Here is a 17349-nt window from a genome sequence, read left to right as displayed (position 1 = left end):
ATCATAAAGACTTGGGCTTTTACTGAATGAAATGGGAAACCTTATGACAGTTTTGAACAGAGAAGTGACATGATCTGACTAACATTTTAAAAAGATCACTCCAGCTGCTGGTTTGAAAACACATTGTACAGGGGCACAGCAAAAGTTGGGAGAGCAATTAAGAATTTAATACAATAATACAAGTGATAAATGATGGAGACCTCAACCAGATTGTAACAATGGAGGTGGTAAGGAAGGGAGCTGACTGTGGATATATTCTGAAGGTCGAGCCATCATGGGAGTGGCCTGGGGGTGTGGTGAACAGCAGGAGTTCCACTGTAGACAAGTTCACTTGAAGATGTGTATTAGTTATATACATAAGCCTGGAGATGAGGGTAGAGGTACAGGCAAAAGGGACAAATCTGCGTGCATCTGAAGCCATGAGACAGGATGAGCTCATCAAGGGAGTGAGTGTCGCCAAGGGACCTCTCTCTCAGAGGAGAGGTCCAACAAGTAAGGCCTGGGGTACTCCAACATTTCAAAGGAGGAGAGAGAAGGTGATCCCAGCCAACTAAAAAGGGGCAGCCAGGGAGCTAAAACGAAAATCAAGAGAGTGTGCTGTGCCCTGAAAGTAAAGTGAAGAAAGCGTTCAAGGCAGAGGAAGTAACCAACTGTGTTAAATTACGCTAACAGGTTAAGTAAGAAGGAACCACAGGATCCAGCAACAGGAACTCGCTAATGACAGTTTTAGAGGAGCGGTGATGAGTGGGCACAACAGAAAATGAGAAAACCTCAGAGAAAGCAACTATAAGCAACTCTTTCAAGGTGCTATAAGGAGAGCAGGGAAATGTGGCAGACGCTGAGAGAAAAGGTCAAGAGATGGTTTTGTTATTGCTGTTGTCAGTCTGTTTTAGAATGGGCAAAATTATAGCACTTTTGGTATGCTATGCTCTATTAGCAAGCTGTGGCTGCCGTAACAAAATACCACAGACCAGGTGGCTTAAACAAAGAAACTATCTTCTCACAGGTCTGGAGGCTGAAAGTCTGAGACCAGGGTACCAGCATGGTCAGGTGCTCATGAGAGCTGTCTTCCTGGTTTGCAGACGGCTGCCTTCATGTGGTAGAGAGAGAGCAAGCCCTCTGGTGTTTCTTCTTATAAGGGCACTTCTTATTTCCATGATGAGGGCCACCCCCATGACCTCATCCAACCCTAATTACCTCCCAAAGGCCCCATCTCAAAACACCATCACATTGGGGGTTAGGGCTTCAACACACGAATTTGAGGGGGACACATTCAGTCCATAACATATACTAATGTGATGACCCAGTGGAGAAGAGAAAACTGATTGAGAAGAGAGGAGACAAATGCAATAGCAAGGTCCCTGAGTAAGCAAGAGCAAACGGGATGCAGGACACAAGTGAAGGAAATGGCCTTGTACAAAAGCACAGACAGTTCATCCATGGCAATACAAAGGCAGGCAGTACACACAGGCAGAGATGAAGGGAAGTGAACAGATACAGGTAGGTGGTAGCAGCTTTTCAAAGTTCTCTTCTGATTGCATCTATTTTCTCAGGCAAGAAGCCATGGTAAACAAATGCTGAAGCAGGTGACTGACTGCCAAAAGGGAATCTACCCACACCCAGTGGCATAGAGCCTCAGTTTTAAACAGCTATATGCAGAGAACGCATAGAGTCCTTGCAAGGTGAGAAGTCAGATCAGAGGCACCTGCATAATGCCAAGAAAACAACTAAGGACTACCCTTAAATCAAAGAGTGAAATTGAGAAAAAAACCTTCTCTTAAAAGGGATATGGTAAGGAAGGGTCCATCTGTACCTGGACTCTGAGTGGAGGAAAAAGACTCTGCTGGGCATTTATAACCACACAACTGGCCTCGCGAGGCCCAAACTCACACTACTGGGCATGGCACAACAACTTCCAAGCTAAGAATTTAGTCTGAGTTCAGCTTGCCCCCAGGCGCCTGGGAGAAGCTATATAAACCTTATCTGGAAGAATGCACACACAACCCAGGCCTCAAAGAAGCCCCACAAATGCATTTGCAATGAATATTGTCTCAGTGAAATATAAAGCTAGCTGATTGTGGTACTTTGAATCCAACACATCTGGGTTAAAACCCCAGCTCTACCTTCTGACTAGCTCCATATGCTCCGGGAAGTTCTCAAGCTGCAGTTTCCTCCTCTGCAGAACAGGGAGAGCACTGCCTGCCCCACAGGTCTTGTGAAGGCATGGGATCTGGTACTTAACTCTCAATAACTAGTAGCTGCTGTCATAACAGTCCGAGTAGTTATTGTTCTAACCACAAATTACTTGTAAGTTCTACTTAATAACACAAAATAAAAGTTGTCACCACCAATAAACTACTCCTGCAACATCTACCCCCACCCCCTAAATAACTGAACCTGACTCTAATCCATTCTCTGGATAACCCATGGATCAAAGAATGAGTCACAATAAAAATTTGAAAAAGTTATGTCCAGAATAATAATGAAAACAATGCATATCAAAACTTATGGAATTAAAAAAACTTGTGAGATAAAGCTAAGTTTAGAGGGAAATCTTAATATGAAATAGATACACTACAAACAACAAAAAAAAAGGCTGAATGTCCATCTAAAAGAGTTTGGGGGAAAAAAAAGTAGAACCACCACCAAACAGGAATTAATGAAACAGAAAGCAAACATACAAGACATAGCTCGACTAAAACAAAATTAGTTCTTTAAAAAGACATGCTATTGATAAATCCTTAGTGAGATGAATCAAGAAAAAAATAGAGAAGGCACAAATAACCAGCATCAAAAATGAAAAAGAGGGGCCGGCCCGGTGGCGCAGCGGTTAAGTCCGCACGTTCCGCTTCTCGGCGGCCAGGGTTCGCTGTCCTGGATCCCGGGTGCAGACATGGCACCACTTGGCACGCCATGCTGTGGCAGGCGTCCCACATATAAAGTAGAGGAAGATGGGCACAGATGTTAGCTCAGAGCCAGGCTTCCTCAGCAAAAAGAGGAGGACTAGCAGTAGTTAGCTGAGGGCTAATCTTCCTCAAATAAATAAATAAATAAATAAATAAATAAGAAATCATCACACATGTATTACAGATATTAAAAAGATGTTTTACACAACTTTATGCCAATAAGTTTGAAAATTTTGATAAAACTGGAAATTTCTAGATAAACATAACCTACCAAACCGGACATAAAAGACAAATATAAAATCTGATTAGCCTTGTAACTATTCAAATAATTGAATCCCACAAAGAAAACTTGGTCCAGATGGCTTTACCAGCAAATATTTAAGAATAAAATTACATCAATCTTGCACAAACTCTTTCATAGAGTAGAAAAAAGGGAACTTTCCAACCCATTTTATGAGGTCAACATGAAACTGATATCAAAATATGTGAAGGACACCATGAAAAAGGAAACATTATTTGCCAAATCTCACTCTAACACAAAGATCTCATAAATCCTAAACAAAACATTAGCAAACCAAATCCAGTAAGGATGATACATTACAATCAAGTTCGGATTATTTCAGAAACACAAGGTTTATTTAACACTTGAAAAAAAATCCATGTATTTCATCTTACTAAAAGCGTAAAAAAGAAAAAAATGATAATCTCATTAGAGGCAGAAAAAGTATTTGCAAGATTCAAGACCATTTGTGATTTTTTAAAAAATTCTAGCAAACTACAAATAAGAAGGAAACTTCCTTTATCTGAAAAAGAATATCTATAGTGAATACATACAGTAAACATCATACTTAATAGGGACACTGTGAAAGTATCCTTTTGAAACTGGGAATAAGAAAAAGATGTCTACTCTCATCACTTTTATTCACCACTGTTCTAGACGTCCTAGATACCATAGTAAAAAAAGATATACAACAACTGAGTTAGAAAAGATGAAGTAAAACTCTCATTATTCACAGATAATATAATTATGCACATAGACAATCCAAAAGGATCTACAGAGGACTTATTAAGATTAATGAGTTTAGTAAAATTGCTAGGTATAAATCCAATATACAAAAATTAACTGCATTTCTATATACCAGTAACAATTAGAAAACGAAATTTATATAATGATGCCATTTATAACAACATCAAAAATATAAACTACCTAGGAATGAATCTAACAAAAGATGTTTAGGACCTCTACACAAAAATTATAAAATGTTCCTGAGAGAAGTAAAAAGATCTAAAATAAATGAAGGGCTATGTCATGTTCATAGATGGAAAGACTCAATCATAAAGACGTCAATGCTCCCCAAACTGATCTACAGAGTCAATGCGATACCAATCAAAATCACAGGAGGTTTGTTTGTTTGTTTCATAAAATTTATCAAGCTTATTCTAAAACGTATATGGAAATATAAAGGGCCAAGAATAGACAGGACAATCTTAAGGCAGAAAAACAAGACAGGAGAACTTGCTCTAGCAGATAGCAAGACAATGTAAAAGCTACAGCAACTAAGACAGATGGCATTGGTGGAAGGAAAGATCAATGCACTAGAGAAAAGAACCCAGAAACAGACCCACACAAATATGGACATTTGATTTTATGACAAAAGTGGTAATACACAGCAATGGAGAAAGAAGAGGCTTCTCAATAAATTGTGCTGGACAACTGGATATCCACATGGGAAAAATGAAACTTGACCTCTCCCTCAAACCATACCTAAAAATTATTCCACATGGAGTTTAGATCTAAATATGGAAGACAAAAAATAAAGTGCCCAGATTTTAGACCAGAGGTTCTTTGCCCGAGGGCTACTAACCCAAGGGGCCTGTGGATAGAATTCAAGATATAAAAGACATTTTCGATACATCAACTGCACCTTCTCAGGCCTTAGCATTTCAGTGTATCAGTTCCAACTGACAGCATCTACATCTCTTTGCCTGAGGTTTCCTAGAGTTGTTTACAAGTGCTGAGAATCACCGCCCTGCCCTCACTAGCCGTCAACCAACGACTGATGTGTGTGAAGAACACGGCAGAGGGACATGATGCTGTGAGGAACACTGGCTCCCCGAGCTTCCCAGACTTTTAAGCTTGTTAATCACCTGCATGATAACATACCCTTTATTAAGTGACTTCACTTCCCTGCCTCAAATCAAGTATATTTCTTTGTGATCACTGCCCACGTGAATTACTTGCACTTGAATCCTTGTCTTGACGTCTGCTTCTTGAGAAACCAAGAAAACTAAGACCTAGGGTTACCATGAACTTGAGTGGGAAAAAACAATTACTTCTCTATTTTCATAGCTGCTAACTGAAGGAAATGCTAAATTTCAGTTATGAGTATAAGCAATAAACCAAAGTAGTATTACCAGTACATGTGACTATCTCTAACAGAAATCACAGATGTTTTGATATTACATGACAGTTGCTGCAGATATCTCAAAACAATTTTTACACTCCTCATTACTTTGAAATTGTTAGTCTTAGTTTATTACTAACCTGCACATGCTCTTACTCTTCCTGTCCATAACATCATCAACTACAGAGTAACTACCTCTGTGTCAAGTAATTATTCAGCCACAAAAGAGTTCAGGTGAGGGTCCTACAACTAGAGATTAACTCAAAAAGCTTTGCAGTAGAATATAGAAGTTTTCATTCCATATACAACAATTAAATACAATTTAACTTGTGATTTTTAAATGTAATTTTTTGTTAGTAAATGCATTAATACATAATGTACATAATGGCTCTCGCAAATTTATTTTTTAATAACTTGAAGCTGCATTTCAATAACCGTATGGTATCATGTTCAAAACTATGAAGAACTAAAGATTGTATTATTTGGGAATTTATACACATGAAACCATAAAAAAAGGTAATGAAATAAAACATAAAATTCAGGATTCTGGTTGCTGAGTGGGAGAGGAAGGAGGAGATGCAAGCAGGAAGATAAGGAACCCATTAGTTTTATCTTCTTTGTCTCAAATTGGGTAGTGGGTACATGTGCATTTGTTCAATTATTACATGTTACATATGTTCTATATATATTCTTTGATACTTATGCAATATTTTATAATTTAAAAAGGAACATTTTTAGAATAAGAGAAAAAACTCTTGAAAATTAAGAATGAATTAGCAAGACAAAATTTTTCCAAGTTAAAGCTGAAAAATCCCCCAAAATTTAAACAGAAAAATAAAGAGATGGAAAATAGAGGGGAAAAAAAGGTAAATTAGAGAATCAATATAGAAGGACCCACATCTGAATCAGCGGAGATCCAGAAAGACAGAAAAGAGAACATGAAGGGAAGAAAGTAACACAAAAGAAATAGTACAAAATAATCTCCCTGAACCGAAGGACATGCATTTTCAGACAGAACAAGACCACAAAACGGCCTGCACAAAACCAGTCCACATCCCTTAGAGATACGCACTAAAATAGGTATAGAGGATTGACCCAGCCCACGACACCATCTGGAAATTTCAGAACACCAGGGATAAGGGGGAGATTCGTAAAACCTCTATAAGCTGGAGATGGGGGGAGTGGGGCCATAATGGCATGGTACTGCTCAACTAGCGACACGGGAAGCTGGAAGGTAATAGAACCATGACTTTAAAAATTCTGAGGGAAAATTATTTTCAACCCAATTCTCTGTCCAGCCAAATAAAGCATAAAAAAGCAGACAAAATCACTGTTCAGATTTACAAGGCCTCGAAAATGTTTTTTTTCCATTCATCTTTTCTCAGGAACCTACTAGAGGACATCTCCATCAAAACAAGGAAAGAAGAAGATAAATGACGCTAAGAAAGAGGGACTTTAACAAAGGAGGTAGGCAAAGAGACTCTCCTGGGGTTGGTAAAATACCCAAACAGCAGCTCTGCTATTTTAGACTTGGAGAGCAACCAAGCCAGATGGGAGCAAAGAGAACACACACTTCCAGGATACCTCGTCTGTGGGATTATACTGAGAGAAGACTCCAAGACTGTCAGAGGTTTGGGGGACGAATTAGGTACTTAGAAAACTAAGCAAATAGTAAAACCAAGTAATTATTAACTCCAAACTAATTATCCCATGAAGAATATTGTATGCAATCTTAACGTGAACAATATATACTGATTTACCCAAATATTATTAAATACCTACATCAGGAAGATAGGAGGAAGGGAAGTGAGTATGCGTATGTGCTAGAAGTGGAGACCAGGTTGGGGACATCGCCTAGAGAACTGAACTCTCAGCTTCCATGATAGGAAGGCAAGAGATGATACATAAAACAGAAAGAAAAAAAAATCAAGAAATGGGAGCATAAGCAAGTTATTTGGGAACATGGAAGGAAATACCAAAATACAAGGTGACAAATAATTACCTGCAGGACACAGGAATTAAGAGTGGGAAAAGGGAGTGCTTCTTCTCACTGTGGATCCAGTAGTACTATTTTATTTTTTAAATTATGTACATATGCTATTTTTTAAACATAAAAGTTAATCTTTAAAAAACAAATTTTTTTTACAAAGGTCAAATAAGAATAATGATAATGGCCATTATTTCCCAAGTGCCTACCACCTATAGGAAACATACCAGATCTTTTTACAAATACTATCACTATTCCTCAGGCCAGCTTTCCAGAGTAGGATTATCCCAGTTTTACAGACAAGAAAACTAAAAATAAGAATGAACAAGGAATATTTTTAATTGTTTTGCTTCTTTTGTTTATGCTTTGTTTGGTCCTTTACCTTTCCAGCAGTGGCAAAATATTCACCATCAGGGGACCATTCCATCAAATGTACAGATACTGAGGTTCTAAAAAAAAAAGTTAAACAGTCAGCATTTTTAAAATCTGGAACACTGTATATATAAATGACCAAAATAAAATTTTCATAACATCATCAGAACAAGAGTGTTTTCACCTCTAAAAATAAAATGTTTCACCTCCCTAAAAACACAAATTAATTAATTAAAACTATTCCAAAGTTCACTTCAGGATCCAAAGAAGAATGCAATTAACATGCATAAATGATATCTCCACCTACATGTCCCGCCAACATCCTAAATATAACATGTTAAAAACTGAGCTCATCATCTTCCCTGGCTAATTGGTCCCCTTCACATAGTCCACATTGTTAACGGTACAGCCATCCTTCCACCTGAGTGACAGGCAACTTTCACCACATCTTCCCTCTCCGCCTCCCCATCCATAACTCATCCATTAATGAGTAATTCCTATGTGTCAACCTTGTCAACCAAGTTCTGCGGTTACTATATGAAAATATTTTTGTCTTTTTTAAAAATAATCAACCGTAGCACAGATTGAAAGATGATATTATAATGGGTTTTAGCTAGAAAAAGTCTACTTTATAGGCTTCTAAATGCAACAGTACCATCAAAAAATAAGGATCATTGTGAAAGGGAACATATTTTAGGAAGCTTTTTTTTCTTTAATCAATGAACATAACAACAGAGTTGGACACTAACTTGCACTGCCAGATGCACTTCCAATCATTCAAAACGGGAGGAATTTTATTATCAATTTCTTCTTCCTCTTCCAGAATGTCATCTCCTGGAGGAGCCCACAACTGAATAGAATCAGTTGCCGTCAACAATCTGTTATCTGAAAATTAAAGAATGTTCTGATGAATAAGCAACGATGATCCAGAAAAGAAATGCACATGTGGGCTTCTATTTAGGTCTCTAAACTATTCTGTGAAAAATAAGCAATATTGTCTCTGAAAAACACTTGGGGTATATCCACTTAAAAGTTCTAAGAATCCACTAGACAAGAAAGAGTAGTTCTTGGGGAAGACTTGAGAACAAAAAAGAAAAGCTTACTGGCAAAAGAGCTACTGGATATCAGGTAAATCTTTTCAAAACATAACAGCAAAAGTAGAACAATAAAACAAACCCAAAAAACTCTGATACATACAACACAGAATGTTCTCAGCATATAAGACGTAACTAAAGATTAATGAAATTTGTTTTTCTACATGGAATATAAAAATTACCCTCATTAATTATGAATGTAAAAAGGGACAACAGCTTTTATCATTAGAACTTTCTAATTTTTCAAAATTAAAGACAATAATTTCCTGAAATACAAATAAAACAAGATAGGGTTTTTATTAGTCCTGTTTTATTTCTCATTTTGTTTCTTAATAAATACAATAAGAGTAAAGTGCAGCACATGTTAATTAAGGAAACAAAACATCACTAATTCTTGAAATAAAACATTCAAAGGCAGAGGGGAAAAAGCACAGAATAGTAAAGCGCTGTACAGAGCAGTGTATATACCAAGGGGGAAAAAAGCACTCTTATTAGCTAGCAAGGAGAAAATACACTATTGGTCATTTTCTTATTATGGGAGACTATAGCACATTGTAATTATACACTTAAAACCAGTATTTACTCTTCAAAATTTCTAAATATAATCGCTAAATACCTTGAGGGTCCCATGCTAAATTGTATGTCACAGAACTCAAAAAAAACTGCCCGGTTTTAAGCCACTGACACTTGAGTTGCTGAAACACATAGAGGGAAAGAAAAAAGAAAAAGATATGTTTTAAAATAATATCCACAAACACTATCATTTTACCATTTTCAACTTAAGACCTTATGATCTGAAACAAAGATGTAAATACTTCACTATTATTTTCAAAATACCACTTTTAAAATAACTTCCAATGGTTCCACTTACTATTTATTCTACCATATCAAGCTGCTGGCCACACCCAAACAAAGCAGGTTCTCTCAAGCTTCCTTTCGCGTCTATAATGTAACACAATCTTGGCCTTAGGATATCCTTTCCTCTCTTCTCCACCTACGAACTCCTACGCTTACATCAAGATCCAGCTAAATCATCACCTCCACTGTGAAGCCCTTCCTGACATTCTGGCAGCACTCACAGCACTTTTTACATTCGACCACTGTAACACTGGTCACACTGAATTATTATTTGTTTAAGTCTGACTCTCCTATTAAACTGCAACTCTCGAAGGACAGGAATTATGCCATAATGAGCTCTGAGTCTTCAGCCTTGTCTTGGCTGGTACATACACAGATGCTCAATAAATGTTTATCAAAACAAAATAAGTGCACGTTAGAAGGAAGTACAAATTATCATACTCCCATGGACTCAATGTCTAAAATAAAACTAGATATACCTCCCAAAAAGTCAACATATTTGAATTATACAATACACAAAATCCACAAATCTGACCTATATTAATTTGAATAATTTCCATACTTTTTTCTTAGTATTTTCATTCTAAAAAGTAGCAAGATTTAAAGTTTAAAAGTCAAAGGCCTTTGCCATGAAATACAGTATGTAAGTAAAAGGAAGTTTAGCTATTTCTTTGTAGAACATCAATATAAAACGTCCTCTTGTGAAAGTATAGTGTAGCATAAAGCTGTGTCACCTTAGGCATGTTACACATTAATTGTTTGGCAAGTAACAATAATTTAATAAAGGGCAATTCCCTCTCTCTCTACAATATTTTTAAAATATTTAACAATAATTTATTCAAGATTTCTTGACTAATTAGAGGCAGAATTTTACAATATAACTGCAAAACCTGAATTTCATTATCCAAAAACAATTTTCTATTTTTAAATCAGGGAAAACATTTTTTAAATCCTACCACTGCCGACCAAACAACCCTACCTTAAATACTGCTCAACAGATCTATTTTAGAGTAACAATTAAATCATTCCTAAAACTATCGACATCCCTATCAGTCTTCCTTTAGTATCTCTCAGAGTGTAACCTGTGGACCAACTACATAGCAGAAATTTTAGGGGTGGGCCTGGAATCTGAATTTTTAATATGTACTCTGGGTGACTCTCAAGCATGCTGAAATTGAATATCCATTTCATAATACTACCATTTCATAATTTTCCACAGGGAAAAGACTAATATTTTAATTAGCACCTTTTTTTGGAAATGTAAAAAGAAATACTCAAATGCAAGTTTTAATGAAAAATATCAAAACCACTTGTTTTAATGCACTTAAGAATACCCTTTTTCTAAAAACATAATTACTGGTAAATATATACTCTTGGCATTCAGATTTCACATTCGCAGTTTTGACTATTTGTGAGTGACGGTGGAGTTCCAACATGTGTAGTGATTTTTAAAGGGGCTAATAATTCTAACCATACAGGATTTTCTAAAGATTAAGCAAGATATAATATAACACAGCCCAGAGAATGAATCTGCATGGTCCCTGATGTGATATGCTAGACCCTTTGGCTGGAAAGTGAGTTTACCTACTTCCTAACTCCTCATTCAACAAATATTTAGGAGCACAAATTATGTTCCTGACACTATTCTAAGTACCTGAGATGCATCAGTGAACAAAAGAAAGGAAGCTCCACACCCTCATGGAGCTTACACTTTAAACAGTAAACAATAAATGAATAAACAAGGTAAGAGCTATGGAAAAAGTTAAAAATAGAAGGATGCGGGGTTAGAAGAAAAGTGGTAGAAGCAAGTAGCAATTTTTAAAAAGGCAGCCAAGGTAGACCCATTGGGAAGGGTTTATTAGCAAAGACTTAAAGTATCTGCAGAGGCTGGCCCTGGAGCTATCTAGAGAAAGAAGAGCATTCTAGACAAGAGATAATCCATGCAAAGGCCCTGGGATGGGACGGTAACTGTTCAAAGAACAGCAAAAATGCTAGTGTAGCTGGAGTGACATCAGAGGACAAAAATAGTAGGAGATGAGTTCTGAGAGGTACTAAGTGGGTGCTGGAGAGAACAAAGGCTGTAGTCTATTCTAAGGCCTTTTGGCTTTGAATACGAGAGAAACATGGAGCCATTACAGAGTTTTAAGCAGAGAAGAGTCTTGATCTACTCTGTTGAGAATAGAGAAGGGGAAAGGGGACAGAAAACAAGGATCAGAGAGAAACTAAGCTAGTAATCTAGACAAGAAACAGTAGTAGTTCAACTAGGGTAGGTCCCAATTAACAAGGTAAATCTCAATTAGCAATATTCTAGAAAACTGAGTTTCTAAAAGGCCTAGAGATCTATTCCTAGTGAATGTAAAAACTCTTACCATAAAGCGCCAGACCAACTTCACAGTGATGCTCCAAACCACCTCCAGCACCAGCTCTTAAGGATCTCTTTATTGCTATCAACCAGATTCCAAACTTAACTTAATTCTAAAAGTTTCCTATTATCATTTAATACTTACACAATTTCTCTTATGAGAATTTATGCCCAAGGGCTCAAAAATACAAACAGCATTACCGTATGAAGCTGCAATCTAAAAAAGAATGAACAAAGCATTAATATTTAGGAAGAGAGAAAATAAAGATAACCTCCTTTTCACAATACTGTATAAACTAATTACATATAATACAATCTCAATACAGTATTCCTGGTTTATTCCCTTCCATAAATATAACTGGAAAAGAACTGGACTTAAGAATCTCTTCTCTGTTATCAAAAATTCAGCAGCCTTTATTTTACACAGCAAATACAAGGTCAATCTATTCAAAGAAATCACTCTTTCCTATAAGAATTTTTTTAATACAGAAATAACTTTATTAAAAAAAGAAATAGTTCAGTGGTATAATCCAGTAAAAATAATATAAAAACCATGCGAAGTAGAGAAAGAGAACAAAGAGTAAACAGGTAGCAAAAATATATCAAATAAAATGACATTAGTTATACCATCAAACAAAAAATACCAATTGGGAAAACCATCTAGAAGGACGACCAGAGAAAACGGACAAAGGAGAAATTAGAGACACCTGCTTCAGCTGGAGGACAAAGGGCTGATGTAGATGTCTCCAAGGGACTGACGCTAGGGACTGGGGGCCAGCAGGGCTTTGTTCCAGGTCACAAACCTGATAAGAAGGGACATAAATCCCTCTGTTCCTAGAAGCTACCAGGGCCTGTTTTCTAATAATTCCTTGAAAGCCAGTTCCCACTTTATCCTCCTCTTGGCAAGAGGGAATCAACGATAGGGAACAGACCAAAAACTATCCCTTCTGGCACCTCTTGACCTGTAGGTTAACCCAGGAAACTAAATTAAGTATATATCCTTTCAAGGCCAGCCAAAAACGTCTACTGTGATTTCACAGCACTCTCATGCCAAAAAGTGACTTTAACTGTTACTTAATAGCTAACATTCCTTCCAAGAAAAACCTTTTAATCCACAATGGTAGGGGGGAAGCTGGTTGAGGTAACACTTAGGCAAAAAATGTTATGAATTATCACATTCAACATGTCAATGAATGAATGAATGGCTAACACAAAGTCACACATGTGAAAATTATCACCACAAGAACTGAGGATAAAGGAAATAAAAGAACATGGAAACAAAAGACAACAAATCAAAGATGTCACACTTTTGCCTTCTTTACCTTCAACAAGGTAAGGAAAAGTAGAAACATGGTTATGAACACGGAAGTCTTATATATTTTTTTAAAAAAAAAACTTTGCTCCCAGAGATTGTTTATTGTGATTATCACAATATTATACATAAACAATTTGCTAAAATTCACCTCTGACAACTGTCATACAACTCTAGACAGGTTTAAAGCAACCTTGCTTGGCCTAGGGAGATGAGCAACGAAAAAATTAATGAGAGAAATCTGACACTCTCAGTGTTCTCTAAAGAATAAGCAATGCTTAGAAAAAAAAAAAACACTGAGGAAAAAAATCAGAAAAGCAAGAAGTTAGCATCAGGGGCCGGCCCCATGGCCAAGTGGTTAAGTTTGCTCACTCTGCTTTGGCAGCCCAGGGTTTCGCTGGTTAGGATCCTGGGTGTGGACACCACACCGCTCATCAGGCCATGCTGAGGCAGCATCCCACATGCCACAACTAAAAGGAACCACAACTAAAATATACAACTATGTACTGGGGGGATTTGGGGAGATAAAGCAGAAAAAAAAAAAAGATTGGCAATAGTTGTTAGCTCAGGTGCCAATCTGTAAAAAAAAAAGAAAAAAAAAAAGGAAGAAAGCAGTATCAGAAAACACCAGGAAGTTCAGTGTTTCAACGCTAGGTCAATTATATCACTGGATTGTCACATGGTGGTACACTTACAGAAACATTAAAGCTTGATACAAGCAGCAGGGTGGGACAGTAGAAAAGATATAGAATCATAATTTATTATTCAGTATAAATTTTCATGGTTACTATTTATCACCATGAATATTCTGATTTAACACATCCTGATATGGTTATATGATTTGATAAAATTTGTTCTTACTCAGTAAAGAACAATTTCTAGAACACTAAGACTGTTTAAATTATTACAATTATTAGGCAGAATATCAATAAGCACAGGATTGTGAGGCCTACAGGTGTTTCAAGATAGTATACACCTACAGAACAATTATCGCATTATCAGCTTAATGGCTCTTTATAGTTTGTATACAACCTATCACTTTACCCACTCCTATCAAGAGCCATCTAGGCAAGGCATATTAATAAGAAATTGTAAGCAAGCTCACATAAAAGGATAAGAATATTCTGAGATTATTAAACACATTAAAAGATGACATTTAATAAAGGAATTGAATCCCTTACTCTTCCATGTTGGTTAGAACACTCCACACAGCTGACTTGGATGTTTCCATGCTTAGCACCAGGAATGATCTGCACACATTCAAAGTCATTTGCCAAAATAACAATATCACAGCCTGATCCATATGCCTAAAAAGAAAAGTTTTACAACATGTAAGATATGTAATTTTTGAATGACTATCATATAATAGTTTATCCTAGATCTTGTTGCTGCTGTATATTTTGACACATTTTACAAAAACAGTTAATGTAAGAACATTGAGAATATCAATTTCCAAATAAAAACATTAAAAGTTACACCAAAACAATAGGGTGATGACACCCCATGCATTATCATTCAAACGTGGCCAGGAAAAGGGTTCTTCCAGTTCTTAGACACTAAGCCTCTGTCCCCGCAGGTCACAAGTCATTCTGCTTAGAGTTTTTCTCCAAAGTGCATCTCAGTAAACCCCAAAGCATGAAACCTCCATCTGAAAGTAATAAGGCATTGAAGGCTGCAATTGTGTTCCCAGGGATCAAAGCAGGCTTGAGACAGATCAAGACAGAAATCAGATGCATTTTCCAACACAATTCCGCATGGCTTAAAGAGCTAGTTAAATAGACATGAACCCCTGAGGCAGAATTACATGCACTAAGGCAAAAACTAAACAAACTCAGCTGCCCAAGCGGGTCCACCTGCAGCCGGCCTGCCCTCCCCTCAACCAACAGGGACAGAGAAAACCAACCCAAAGTGGTTTCACATACACACACACAAGTTAAATAAAACAAAAAAAATGAACTGATTTATACATAAAATGTTGGCGAATATAACTATATGGTCTGGAAAATAAAATGTAACACAAAATTAAGTTCCTGGAAAATTCCCTTGTTGAACATAACTGTAATGAGTAAAACCACATATTTCTTCCCATTGCCACACTTCTTGATGTATGCCAGTCCTGTTTTGCAACATTGTGGATTTTATGATGACATAAGGAGCAGAGGGTGGGGACATTTTTCTTTTTCTTCCAAACTCAATTTATGATTAAATATTCAAAACAACCTAACAATCTAATGCTCAAATGAACAAGTCCCATTAAAAGCAACACATATATACATTTATTTATGAGGTGTTATTTTTTCCCACTATTTCTACATCCCTAAGGCATATGGTCATGTCCTACAAAACACAGATATCCAATAGCTAGGGCTGACATCTCAGCCAGTGGCCTGTGCCCTGAAGAAGTCCACATACGGCTGCCAATGAAAGAGGGAACTGAAGATACAGACAAGATAGGATGACAAACATTACTTCTACCAGTTACTAAAACTTCTAACATTGCCAAAATCCTGTTGTAACTACTATAAACCATCTTCAGCTTATGTATTTACAAATACCAGAAAGTTCACCAAAAGAAAAACAAAGAGAATTTTTAGCAAGGAAATATGGAAAAAATCACTCACAGGAGAAAATAACTACTTCTATTCTTATAAACAACGCTGATTTGCTATACTATGCATTCAACAAAGCTAAAATGAAAGGGAATATTGAGTACAGGCAGGAGATACGTTTGTATCACCATGCTAGTCTTTAAACTTATATTATTAATCCTCATCACAAGAAAAAAGAATTTCTGTGACTATGTATGGTGATGGATGTTAACTAGACTTATTGTGATCATTTCACGATGTATACAAATATCCTCTCGTTATGTTGTACACTTGAAATATAATGTTATATGTCAATTATACCTCAATTAAAAATTATATTATTGGGGCCAGCCTGGTGGCACAGTGGTTAAGTTTGCACACTGCACTTCCATGGCCCGGGGTTTGTGGGTTCAGATCCCACACATGGACCTATACACTGCTCATCAAGCCATGCTGTGGCAGCATCCCACATACAAAATACAGGAACACTGGCACAGATGTTAGCTCAGGGACAATCTTCCTCAAAGAAAAAGAGGAAGATTGGTAACAGACCTTAGCTCAGGGCCAATCTTCCTCACAAAAACAAAAACAAAATTATATTATTAAAATAACAAAAATCACCTTAACCTTGAATAAGACTTCACAATTTCCAAAGTACTTTACAGTATTATCTCAGCAAAGTGGATTGCTGGAAGAAGCATAGACTTTACCTAGTTTGGAATCACACATGCAGGGTTTTCAATTTGGGTTCTGCCATACTGTGTGGTCTTAAGTAAGTTACTTAAGCTCTCTGAGCATCTCCTTGTGGTAAAATCGAAGAAATAATACTTATCTCTTAGGATAACTGTGAAAATTAAAATAGAAAATCTATTTGCATTGTGCTTAGCACATACCATTCATTTAAGAAACAAAATAGTGCACCATGTCCCAAGCCTGGGCGAGGGACTGAGAATACAAAATCACAAGATGTAGTCCCAGTAAGTCTAACGTGGAGATGACCAAGTTAATCACCAATCACAACTAAATGACCAACTGCCATGACAGAGCTATCCACAAAATACCAGCAGAAGACAGAAGGTACTCAGTAAGTGTTGTATCATTCCCCTTTAATCTTTGCAACAAGCCTGGAAGGAAAATATTATCATTATCATATCATATAAAGAAAGATTCAAGGTCATTAATTTGCCCAAGATTACAATTAGCAAGTGGAAGATGTTCAAACTCAGGTCCTTACAATTCTTAATCTCTTTTCCCTACACTACATGTCACAGAGACAAAAAATATTCCAGGTATTAGTGTACTCGCTTTTCTAAAGATGGGCCATCCCTAGCAACTGCTGCTGTAGACAGACAGGCTCTTACTGCTCAGTCACCAAAAAGAGGATTTACTCTTCCCCAGATTTCCAGAATTGCCCAATCTTTTCCAAAGGACATGTACCATACTCCTCAACTGTAGGGGATCTTGC

General features: G+C 36.8%; 1 protein-coding gene across 5 annotated transcripts in view; it reads right to left on the bottom strand.

Annotated features, from left to right (window-relative positions):
• Nucleotides 1-17349, bottom strand: part of DMXL2 (Dmx like 2) — a 139398-nt gene that overhangs the window by 99572 nt on the left and 22477 nt on the right. For all 5 annotated transcript variants that reach the window (XM_070501599.1, XM_014852294.3, XM_014852312.3 and 2 more), the window contains exons 2-6: nucleotides 14478-14603; nucleotides 12130-12201; nucleotides 9381-9459; nucleotides 8420-8555; nucleotides 7681-7747 (exon numbers count right to left, since the gene is read on the bottom strand). Coding sequence is in view for 4 of the 5 variants with exons in the window: in XM_014852294.3 (XP_014707780.2) it covers nucleotides 7681-7747; nucleotides 8420-8555; nucleotides 9381-9459; nucleotides 12130-12201; nucleotides 14478-14603 (480 nt within the window). In the remaining variant the exon portion in view is untranslated. The remainder of the gene's footprint in view (nucleotides 1-7680; nucleotides 7748-8419; nucleotides 8556-9380; nucleotides 9460-12129; nucleotides 12202-14477; nucleotides 14604-17349) is intronic.

This window comes from Equus asinus, chromosome 2 (assembly GCF_041296235.1).
Source record: "Equus asinus isolate D_3611 breed Donkey chromosome 2, EquAss-T2T_v2, whole genome shotgun sequence".
Classification (NCBI taxonomy): domain Eukaryota; kingdom Metazoa; phylum Chordata; class Mammalia; order Perissodactyla; family Equidae; genus Equus; species Equus asinus.
Note: the sequence above shows the minus strand (reverse complement) of the source record. Positions and strands in the feature narration are given on the sequence as shown.